The 12,742-nt window shown below is 36.8% G+C and overlaps 1 protein-coding gene across 1 annotated transcript in view; it reads left to right on the forward strand.

The window, feature by feature from the left end:
- Positions 1 to 12,742, forward strand: part of CUNH8orf34 (chromosome unknown C8orf34 homolog) — a 273,032-nt gene that overhangs the window by 42,182 nt on the left and 218,108 nt on the right. Inside the window, 2 exon segments of the mRNA XM_006924083.1 lie at positions 2,824 to 2,971; positions 7,993 to 8,124. Coding sequence (XP_006924145.1) covers positions 2,824 to 2,971; positions 7,993 to 8,124 — 280 coding nt within the window.

A 12,742-nucleotide genomic window follows, 5' to 3' on the forward strand; every position in this document is an offset into this window, starting at 1 on the left:
CGTCGTGGTGGGGCAGGGAGATATCAGTCTTTTTGTTGCTAGGAGCGTCTTTGCAAACCTAAAGATTTAAGTTTTCATGCCTGAGAAAGAGGTTTCTGTCAGGTGCGAGTCCTCAGAATCATTCCTGTTCTAATGCCAGTGGATACAGGGACTGAGGGGTGTCCGGGTGATTCTTCTCACAGTACAGTTGAGCCTTGAGCGAAGCGGGGGAGGGGGTTAGGGCGCACCTCTCTCCAGTCAGAAATCCCCATATAACTTCAAACTCATCCAGAATTTTACTATAATGAAAAAAGTCTGCGGGGAAGGGGGTTAGGGGCGCACCTCTCCCCAGTCAAAAATCCCCATATAACTTTAGACTCATCCAAAACTTTACTATAATGAAAAACGCCTGTGCATAAGCGGACCCGAACATTCAAATCCGGGTCGTTCAAGGGACAGCTATGATCTAAAACTAGACTCTTGCCCACACGAGATGCCCAGCATACCCTACTGCAAACATTAACTGTTTTCATTTTGCTTATGCCTGGATTTGTCCTGTCTTTACTTTCATATATTCATTAATGGAATATAAGGATATCCAAAATTAGTTATTAGACTGATGATATTTTAAAAAATTGACTGATTATATTATGCCTCTGTCCATCTTCTAAAGACAATGTAAAAAGGGGAAAAAATACCCATATAAACTTTCCATATAATTCAAAAGGTAAATAAGAAAAGTGCATGAAATCTTAAAAGGTTTCGGGATAGAGATTGTGGCTTGAAAGCCCTGTTGTCTGACCTGATCTTGTTCTATCTGCGTGCCCAGCCCTCTGTGACAAGAATAATCTAGATAGTCCTATTTATTTTTCTCTCTCATTTTTTCATAGCTTTCGTAATGTTCAATGAATTTAATAGAATATAACTCATCTCTTCTACAAAATGTTTTAAATTGCATTCTTGTGATGTATAATTGGGGTTTGAACCCTGCAATTACCACAATAGAGGAATCAGCTCTTTAGTTATGACTATAATAATAGATACTTTAAATACTGGAAATAAAGAAGCCCCGTGTCAATGGGTTTTTGCCTACCTGTTTTTCAGAATATAAAAGAAAGTATTACATTTGTCTTATAAATATTTTTCTTCACAATATATTTATGGTAGAATTCCTTTGCTCCTTTTACTTCCAACTCTATCTGCATACTTCTTAGATACCTTGAATTATTTTATCCATGACTCTAAGATCGCCTTGGAATCCTGTCATCTGCGAATTACATTTAACCTCTACGCAGTTAAATCTGTGTGTTTTTAGACTATTTTAAATGTCAACAAGTATCTCTGAGATATCACGAAAGTAGTTTCTTGTATAGATTTGAAGAATATATTTTGCTGGCCTAAGAAATCTATGGATGCTTTAATTATTGTTTATTAGGACAATGAGGGACTTTAGTTACTAATATTTACCTGCGGTCTATAAGCCAAGCATTCATTCATTCATTCATTCATTCATTCAGCACCACCTATGAGCTCCGTAGAGTTCCAGGCTCTAGGAAGGGAATGGAAGTTAAACTAGGCCAGTCCTTGCTCTTAGTGCTCTCGTAGGGAAGGAGTAGAAAACGAATAAGCAGATATTAAATGAGATGGTTCTGGAGAGTGCTAAATGCTGTGAAGAAATAATGAAATGATAAAGATTTCTGAAATCTGGTATCTAAGACGTTATCACGGGAGACAAATGATGGCGAGCCAGCAGCGTGAACATCTGAGAGAAGAGCATTCGAGGCAGAGGCAGTAGGCTACCAACAAAAAAAGACAGCGGAATGGGAAATTTATTTCCAGTATCCCTTCTGTCAGCACTCGAGTATCTGATCTTTTGGCCTGTTCACAAGGACCGCTGCCTCTCACAGATCCTGAACTTAAAATGATAATTCACAGACTAGAATTTTGGGCGAAATCCAACAAAATGAAATGTGACTGATAGGAATGTAAAGTGGTGCATGCAAGTTCACAGACGCCCTTCCACAGCACAAAATGATCCCCGTGTGGCTTGGCAGCGATTCACATGAGAACAATCCAGGCCTTCTAGCTGACCGCAAATTGGAGCTTGCTCTTTGCTGTTCCTGACTGGCAAAAAAAAAAAAAAAAAAAACAGTGTGTAGACATGACCCTTAGTCAGATTTATGCCCAATTTAGGGCATCATTAGAGCTGTCCAAAAATGGAGCAGCTTGTTTGGCAGGTAGAGAAATCTCCATTGCTTAACTTAGTAAGAAAAAGAAGAAAGAATGAGTATCCATCAGAGTTTTTGGAGAAAGAGAATTTTTTTTTGTTTGGAGCCCAGTTTAAGACACTTTCTGGTTTCTGTGATTCTGAGACTTGTTTCTTTCGTTCCAACACAATTTTTTTTTTTTCATTTCAGGATATTTATATGTGGTTAAGAAGGAAAAATAACATTGGTATATAAGCTATATGGCGAGGTTTATCAAAACTGTAGCTTATAATGACATCTCTCAAAATAGTAATCCTAAATTTTAAATTCATAGACTATAATTTTTAAAAGAATTTAGATTAAATTTACAGTATCGTCTTTGGCCAATTACAGTTATAAAAATAAAAATAAATGAACACATCTTGGCTTTGCCATGTGTTTACTGTGTAACACAGATAATTTATTTTTCAGTTTCTTCAAAATGAGGATAATAACTTGTATATGCCTGAGAAGATTGTTATCGGAATTAAATTAATCGGTGTATATAAAACAGAGCAGTACCTGGCAATATTGTAAGTGCTGCGTGAGTGTTCATCATTATTATTAGATGTAAACGTATGCTCTATTCTGCCTTCAGGAATTAATGACCAAGTTAATCACCGAAACACCCGAGCAGCCAATCCCGTTTCTCATTGACCATCTTCAGTCTAAACAAGGAAATCGTGGGCAGCTTCAAAGAACTTTATCTGGATCTGCAGCTCTCTGGGCAGAAAGTGAAACATCAGGTAAATGAAAAATTATATTTTACAGTTAAATTTGATATATTTAATGTAAAACTTTATGAAAGTCTTTGTGATTATAATGAGATAAATCTGGGTTGTTACCTAAGATTTAATGTTTTGAGTTGTGACTTCACCTATATGTTCAAATTTGTCATAAAATATTCTTGAATATATTGTTATGTGTTATGTTTGAAAATATGAGACTTTGTATATTAAATTTTAATAGAAATAAAGTTCAGATATTCATGGAAAGATTTCATTATGTATGAATTCAAGCTAATTATTCTAAGTTGTACTTATTTTTTTTCTTTTTATGAAGGATTTGAGTTAAATGCTTATAGCTCCTTTGCAGCATACAAGAAGCTAGGGTATGAGCTTTGGACGTACAAGAGAGGGGACTCTTGGTTTTTCCTGGCCTTACTTTCTTGCGTGTAGATTCTAAGTAGCAAAAGTGTACAGGTATGGACTCTGGTTTTGTAGGTACAAAGATGTTAAGGCAGACCAGGTGAACATTTATGAGCCCAGTGGAGCTCACATTAGCCCATATTTATCAATTATAGTTTCTGGAGAGAGAGTCATATATTAAACTCTACAGCTTTAATCAGCACACCTTTAGTGTCTCACGGTTCCCATAGATCCGAAGTCTGTGCACGATTTAACTAGATCCTTTGCTGAATCTCACAAGTCTGGAAAGCAAGATACTAGCTAGGTTGCATGGTTCTGGACTCTGGAATAAGAACCTGCTTCCCAGTTCATTTGGGTGGTTGGCAGAATTAACTTCCTTGCAGCTGAATGACTCAGGTCCCTGTTTTCTCGCTGGATTTCAGCCCCGGGTTGCTCTCAACTTCTAGATGCCACCTACAGGTTCTTGCCATGTGGCGCTCTCACATTATGGTCACTTACTTCTTTAAGACCAGCAAGAGAATTTCCCTAATTCAAGTTTAATACGATGGAGTCCTATATCACAACATAATTGGAGTTTTGACCTCCCATCACCTTTACCATATTCTATCAGTTTAAAGCAAATCCAACATCTTGTCCATACTCGAGGGGAAAGAATTATATAAGGCATAACATCAGGGGACAAAATCATGGGGACCATCTTAGAATTCTGACTAGCACAAGTACTTAACGATTCACTGTTTAGAGAGAGCGAAAGAGGGGAGGAGATTATTATGACTCCCAGATTGCGTACTTGTGTAAAGGCATCAGTGCTCGTTTCATAAAGCAAGACAGGAACACAAGACTAAATTTATGAAGGACAGTAAGTCCAGTCCTACTGATGAACTTGAATTTCTGTGGGGCATTTTAGTGGATAATTCTAGCAGGCAGTTAGTATGAGTCTAAAATTCTGGGGATAGGTCAAGGCAGGAGTCGCCGATGAGATGTTCAGTACCATACACAAAATCATTAAAACCACGAGAGCAAAAGTATAGAAGAAGTGGTTCTTCTATCTATCTGTAGACTGAGTGAGGGGGCTGGGACAAGGCCAGTGGGAAATCACCTCTGATGCCAGAATTTTGTGTGCTTATTAAGAGGTGAGGTGGTTTGCTGAGGACACACGGATAGGGGAGATCGAAGTGAGCGATGCCAGTTGTGAAAAGTCACCAAGAGAAAGGACAAAAGAGTTAGGAAAAGGAAAATAAGAAAAGACCGTCAAGCAGTTCTGGGGCCTATTTGGAGTTGAACGAATGACTTAATCATGGAAATCATTAGCAAGATGGCGATTTTTCCCTGATGGTGCCCAGAAGTGCCATCAGAGGCAGGGAGGAGAGAACACAGTTAGAATGACTGACAGGACTGGGGTCGTGCCGCGGTCCGGGTGGAGGGTGGAAGAACAGTTTTGCAGAGGAGTTGAGGACTTTTGTGAGCAAATCGTGCAAGTGATCAAAGCACGTGGTCTGGCCTGAGAGGGTAGTGAGCAAGGAACGAAAAAGGTTTAGACATAAAAGCAGATCGGAGAGCCAGAGGCCTGTCGGAGGCCAGTGTCAGCGCAGGTGCCGTGAAGGTGTGAGAGGTGCAGGAGGACAGCAGGTTGTGCCGTTTGAGACTTGGGGGCCGGAATGACTCCAGGCGATGAGAAGATCCCGAGGGTGGCCCCGGTTTCGGAGTGCCTTAAGCAGCGGGGAAGTCGAGCTCTTCAGAGTCAGGGACCAGGAAGTGGGAGGCTTAACACATGGTTTGTCCCAGGAGGTCACTCGCCAGGGTTTTATCCAAGGTGTTGCCAGGTCAAGGGAGATAGTGCCAAGGTCTGAGTGAGGCTGCGAGAGCGCCCGGGGGCAGGAGGGTGGCCGTAATGAAGCGTGGCGAGTGGCGTGGATGGCAGCATGAGCCCCAAGACGGGAGGGGCTTTCAGCCTAATGTCGGTGGACAGGGGGAGCCCAGCCTGTGGCCAGGGCCACGTGGAGGGATGCGCGCCCTCCGTTCCAGAAGCGGCAGGGGACTGGGCTCTGGTGGGAAGAAGGAGGTGGCTCTTAAGACGGGAAAGCCCGGATTTGAGGGTGCAAGAGTGACTTTACTACAGGGTGATCAGTGTTCCAGAGGGTAAGGGGGGAAAATTTTGGAGGGAAGAGTATGACAGAAGGGGAGAAGGAAAGCCCAGCTTAACCCTTTGGTGTGAATGGAGCTGAAGAAATTTTAATTCGGGTGACAGTAAATAATGCCGGTTTAAACCTGGACTTGTCGAATTGTTTCTTTTGGCGCATGTTCTCATTATCGAGAAAATGTCTCAGCGTTCAAAGTATTTGGGTATAAAACCTTTCAAAAGTCTGTCATTTAATATTGTTGAGGAGAAACCTGAAAGCAGCCTCAGTTTTATTTCTTTTTAGATATTCTAAGTATTCTCCTTAAATACTTATGGGATTTGTTTTTGCTTTATTTTTGATATTCAGAAGTTTTACCGAAGCACATCTAGGCGTTGGTTTCTTTGTCTAACTTGTCATTATATGCAGAGAATCCTTTCAGTCAGCAAACCCAGCTCTTAAGCCTACAACAGTTTTCTTGTGTTCTTGCTTGTTGCTTCTATTATATTTGTTTTGATTTCTTCTTCCGGAAAATCAGCTATGTGTAAATTGAGTGTTTTTCACCGTTTTTCATTTCTCTCATTTCATTCCACATGTATTTGCCTTTCTTTATTGACTAACTTCTGGGGAGACTTATTTGTCAAGCGTGTTCTCTGTGTCGCTGATTCAATTTTCTGCAGTATCAGTTTTCTCTTTCTGGCTTTGAACACAAATTTAAATGTTGACATTGCATTTCAGTTTCCTGTCAGTGTTTCCTTATCTACTTTTTTTTTAATTCCTGGCTGTGGCTGTATTTTTATCATTGGTTTGGTTAGCCTATATCTTCTCCATTTCTTTTTGTTTCGTCGAATCCATTTTCTGTCTGTTTTTATCTAGGAGACACATTTGTCACATTCTAGAATTTGAAGGTTTTTCATAGTAAATCTTTTCTAAAACTATGAATTTCCTCTGTATCTTGAACATTACATTCTTGTTTTTTATTGAATTTTTTTTTCTTAAAGTGGTTTTTTTCCTACATATTTAAATTTAAATAAGGAGTATTCTATCTAGTTTTAGGTGTATCAGTAAATGTGTGGGTGAGCTCTTATTTGTCCCCTCAATATATAGCATGCATCTTTTTGAATCCTTTGAAAAATGGTCGAAGAAACAAGAAATCATGGCTGCTACTAAAATGTCTAGTCTCATTTGAATCCTGTGGGTCTCTGCTAAACTGATGAGTGACTTTCTGTATCTTATCTCTTTTCAATGAACTAAATAAGAGCAATATTATCGCGTGGTTATTTTAATTAATGTGATTTTTTTTTTCTTGTCAGTAGTGGAGAATTTAAAAAGCCTCAAAATCAAATATATCATTCCCCTCTGGCTCCTTTTAGCTTTTATTTGTATCGTGAGATGCTATATTTTATAAACAAGATTCTTTATTCCTTTAACTAAATTGCATTAGAAGAAATTGTGGTCCTGGGGTGGATATAGAAAGAAAAATTCTGATAGATTGAGAAACAACATAAGGAGGTAACTCTGAGATAGGGGCAGTCATTGTGGGTGTCTGGAAGTCTTTCAGTATTTTTCTGATTGGCCCATCTTTTGTTTTAATCTTATCTATTGAAATACCTCCTGGCTTCTGGCAGAACATACACCACTGTTTCTCTTCCTAGGTTTTTAGACTATTTATGCTGCTTTTGGAGGAAGAAAATATTGGATTGTAGCTCATTAAGTGCAACCTTATGAACATTTGAGGAACCCACATAATGTATCGTGATGTCTGTTTAGTATTTATAAGTGGGTAGCCAGAGAAAGGTGTATGAATCATTCATAAAACTAGAATAATTTGAAAACGTGTAAACATAACCAAGAAGACAGAAGGAAACTGTCCTTAAGAAGAATCTGTCTTCGTAAACAAGAAGACTAAGAGAAACTTTCTAAGATGATGAACTCTTGGAAAGATCATTTATTTTGGATGTTGGTATGACATTGACCACTTTTGAAGGGGAACTATAACTTTCAACAAAGTTGGTTGAATTAATCTTTCTTGCATGGAGAAGTGGAAAAAAATGAATGCTGAAATTTAGTTGAATATCATTGGTTTTATATGTCGTAGTGAATAATGGATGAGATAACAGCAGTGAGTAAATTTTACTTAAATGTTAAGTTGTTTTTATTTACAACAGAATACAATGTTTTATTCTATAACATCATTTAAGGAATGTTATTTTAAGTAATGATAATCCATGCCTAAAAAGTCTTTCAAGTAATTTCACATTTTAACATGGTGTCAATTATATTAATATAGAAGCTGATTCATGTCAAACTCAAAACTAAAATTTACAGGGGAAATCAAGCAAGAAATACTTTTGAATATTAGCATTATTTTTTATATAAGGTGACCTATATGATTTGCTGAGTATATCTGATGACTTCATATATTTAGTTTTTCATCAATTGTGAAATCACTTATCGAATTAATATATATATATATATTTTTTTGTTTGTTTGTTTTAACAGAACTTAAAGGAACAAGAAGGGATTTCAGAAGCTACGATAAGCCTTGGCAATTAAACACAAAGAAGCCAAAAAAGTCAAAAAGTGACCTTGCTGTGTCTAATATTTCTCCACCGTCACCAGAATCCAGATCATGTAAGGAAGTTTGTCATTCAGAAATTACTTAGTGTCTGTAAGTCTGTGTTATTAACAAAATGAAGAAAAGGTAAGAATTGAAGCCAAACTTTGAATCCAGTATTTCTGGCTATTAATACAAATTAATTTCATATTCACGTCAGTGTTAACATTGAGCTTTATTTACATCTACTCATTCATACCCATAAGCCTGTGCAATCGAGTGAGACCTTTTCGAGTGTCATCTTTTAAGAATGTAAGTTGCCTGGAGTGGTCCCCTCGCCTCTCATGATCAGTGGCAGCATTGTGTCATATTCAAAGCATCACCAGCCCTGTGTTTAATAAAGTATGTGAAAGCAAACCACATCTTTTAGAGAGAAAGCAAAGGAGGTTTGTATTTTAAAGTTAACAAAATTTTATAAAATTCGTCACCCCCGATTTCTCTGCTCATTTCTTCTTACTAAAACCTGGATTTTTCTGTTTTCACTGTAAGTACCCTTTTTCTCTCAATGTCCCGTCTCCTTTCCTGCCGCCTCACTAGCCATTGGATTCCCTCCGCGCTCTGCTGCCACCCCGTATGTGTGAACACGCCAAATAGCTTAGAAGCCTATAGCAGTCCGTTATTCTTGGAAGGCAGGAGAGCTTGAAAGCAGTTATTACACATCAATATCTTGTACTTGTTACAGAGAGAGAGGTTTAATTTTAATTTCAACAGAGAAAAGAGTAAGTAGAAAATATTTGAAATTTATGAAAAGCTGTCGTGTGCTAACTGGAATCGGAATTTGGGTCATTTATGAAAGTGACTGAAATGAACTCTTAAGTTTATCTAGTGATACTTGTAAAGAGTGTCGTGTCAATCACAACATTTTTGTGAGAATTATGTGAAGTATTAAAAACTTCACATGTTCTTATAAACCAGTTTAGTTTATAAAATTAGGTCCCAACATTTTTTGAGTACACAAATTTAAAATTTGCATGTGTTGTTCACAACCATATCCCCAGTAAAGTTCAACACAGTACCTGGCTCAATAATTATTTAAATAAATGAATGAATGAATGAATGCGTGTTGTTCACAACCATATCCACAGTAAAGTTCAACATGGTACCTGGCTCAATAATTATTTAAATGAATGAATGAATGAATGAATGAATGAATGAGTGAATGAAAGAAAGAAAGACAGACAGACAGACAGAAAAGAAAGAAATGAACCAAGCCTCATCTCACATTTCCCTTTCTACCTTTGATCAATCTTTTACTCTCTCTTCTCCCTCCCTCCCTTCCTCCCTTCTTCTCCCCCTCTCCCCCACACTCCCATTTCATCCTCTCTACCACTTTTCTTCACACACCCCCAATGATAATCCATAACCTTAGAGATTTACTACTTATAAAGAGGTCCATCCTGCATCTTGTCAACTTGAGGGTAGAATCCTAACGGCTCCTCATTCTGCAGAGCCTTTGCTGCTACAGGATGCTGCCAAGCCATGGAACGTTGCTGGTGGTCTGGCATCTGATGATAGATCTCTTTCTGTTCAGGTGACCTACTTTATTAACTGGAAATATATTGTCAAAATATATTAAATTGTTCCTGAAGTAATGGAATATCTTTTGAATATATACTATTCATTAAAGATGCATTAAAGATGCATAGTATAATATGTAAAGCATTACTAAAAAACATAAAAAGACATAACTAAAAAGTCAGAAGAGGAGTTAAAATAAGATGCTAAAATAAAGTATGATTCATCCTACCAAACAAAGACAGGAAAAGAGGAATAGATGAATAAAAAATTTGATTGGAATAATAGAAATCAAATACTAAGATGTAGGCTTAAGTACAAACGAGTCAGTAATTACAGTAAATGTAAAAGTACTAAACATCTCAGTTAAAAAGCAAAGATTTTTATGCTAGATAAAAAGTACTGATTGTTAGAAGACACATTTAGAACATAAAAACACAAACGGTATAAAATACTAAGCACAGAAAAACTTAATGGTTTGGTGCTGTCAGACCAAGTAGAATTCAAGATGAAGGGTCTACTGGAGATAAAGAGGACCCAATAACAAGGTCCCCAATGACATGCAGGGAAAAGTTTACAGAACTGGAGGGAGATACAGACAGATAGAACAAAGAAACCAAAGAATGAGTAAGGATGCGGAAGATTTGAACACCAGCAACCACCTTGACATTTATAGAACGCTCTACTCAGTGAAGTTGAAATATGTATAATTTTCGATTCCAGAGGGACTTTTTTTTTATCAAGATAGACCATATGCTGTACCACAAAAAATGATTGAAAGTAAATGGAGTATGTTTTCTGCCAAAATGGTGTTAAATTCAAATGAAGTTATAATAACAAACCTAGAGATTTCCTTACAAATATTTCTAATTAGCACATTTCCAAATAACCCATGAGTGAAGAATAAAATCATAAAGGAAATTAGACAACACTTTGAAAAACGAAACATCAAAATTTGGAGGATGAAGATAAAGCAGTGTTTAGGAGGAAATTTATAGCTTTAAAATCCTGAACTGAGAAAAAAGGCATAAAATCAATAATCTCAGCTTTTACTTTAAGAATATAAACAATAATGACTTAAAACAAGGATATGTTGAGAAAAAATGATAAAAATAAAGTTGAAATAAACAGATAAACAGTACAGAAAAAAATCCATAAATCTATAAGTTGATTATTTGTAAAGAGTAATATAATAGATAGAAACCTAGAAAGACTGATTTAAAAAAGAAAAGAGAAAACCCAATTACAGATATTACTAGTAAAAGAGGGGAAAAGACTACAGATTTTGAAGCCATTAAAAAGATAAATGAGGAAATAATTTGAGCAATACCGTTGATAAAACTAACAACTTAGATGAAAAGTATAAATTACTTAACAGATAGAAATTACCAAAACTGATTCAACAAGAAATAGAAATATGTAAATGTCCTATATAAATTTTTAAAAATTGAATTGACCATTAAACAGTTTCTCACAAAGAGAACTTCATGCCAAGATGGCTTCACAGGGCAAGTCAAACTTTCGAAGAGGACGTAGTACCACATGCAACCCTTTCCCAAAATAGAGGAGGAAGAGAGTCCGTGTTCCAGCTGATTTTATGAGGCCTCCATAGCCCTGCTGTTAAAACAAGGACATTACAGGAAAAGAAAACTAGAGACTAATATCTCTTATCATCACAGACATAAGGAATTCTTATCAGATATTGGCAGTTTTATTGGTAAATTCATTTGGAGGAGACACTAAATGTATTTTTAACTCATAGATAGAAACTTTTGGTGGAGGTCACAGTGAGTCAGAATTTGATTAATATAATAAAGAATTGTTCCAAATTAGCCCTGCTCAGTATATAGTAGGCTGGTTTGTGGAGTAGCTGCCTCGTATGGACCAGTGGAAGTCACCCATCTGGCATCCTCTTGCACTAAGGATGAACTTTGCCGTAGTGATGTCACAGACTCCTGCTCTCAGATTCTGTCACCTCATGTGGGTCATATTATGTTGTGGATACCGTTCTGCTGTTTTCCATTTCTCCTGAGGATGTATTTTAAAAATGTGTTTAAATTATAGCACTGAGTTTTAAGATTAAGTATAACCTAAGTAAGGGTTTTCAAACCATCAGAAACCTTTAGAGATGTTCTCATCTGAAGACTGTATCCTGGGCTGATTATCTCCAAAATCTCCTTTCATTATTTATAAAAAACATCTTTGAAATCACCCAGTGTTCTTGATTAGACCACGATCATACTGTGGCCTTGGTTGTCCTAGATTTGGTTCCCATTATAAATTGGATATCGATTGTGTTTCAAATCGTCACAAGCTACAAAATATATATATTTTTAATTTTCCTTCGTTTCTCTTGAAATTTGCTGAAGAAAGTCCTTGGGTGTTGTGTCAGTTCTCTATGGTGCTTGATGTAACCTCCCCAAAGCTCAATTATCTTAAACAACAATTTACAATTTCTCAGGATTCACTGGATTGACTAGGCAGTTCTCCTGCTGGCTTTTTCATGTCGATGCATTCAGGTGGTAGGTCTGCAGTGCTTGGGGTGATGGGCAGCTAGGCATGTCTGGTGGCCATCTGGGAATATTGATGAAGACCGATTCTTTAAAAAAATCTATGCTCTTATTTTGTAACATTAAAAAAGAGAAATCTTGCTGCTATATGGTAATAGCTAGGAAAATTAGATAATTCAATGATACAAATTAGAGAAAATATTCAATAAAGGTTAACAGAAGTGTTTTGAAGGATAGGGTACAAACATAGTTTTGTCTGCTTCCTTTTTTGAGTTTCTTTCCCCTATGCCTTGAGTTGATTTGCTTTAGAAAACTGGCTTTAAACTGTACACATTCATAAGTAACTTGTTTTTATTATTTTGAAATGCATTGTGGACATATCTCCATGCTAATAAACTTAGATCTAAGTTATTCTCTTTAATAAGTGCATACTGAGGCATAGCGTGAATGTGCCATAATTTATTTATCGCTGTTAAAAGACATTAAATTATTTCCAGAGTTTTGCCACTACAAACTGTTTGCTGAAATAAACAAATTAATACCTTGCACTTCCCGAGAATAAACAACTTTGTGTAGTATATACATAAGAATACATGTTTTCATTTCTTTA

Source organism: Pteropus alecto, unplaced genomic scaffold, assembly GCF_000325575.1.
Source record: "Pteropus alecto unplaced genomic scaffold, ASM32557v1 scaffold87, whole genome shotgun sequence".
NCBI lineage: Eukaryota > Metazoa > Chordata > Mammalia > Chiroptera > Pteropodidae > Pteropus > Pteropus alecto.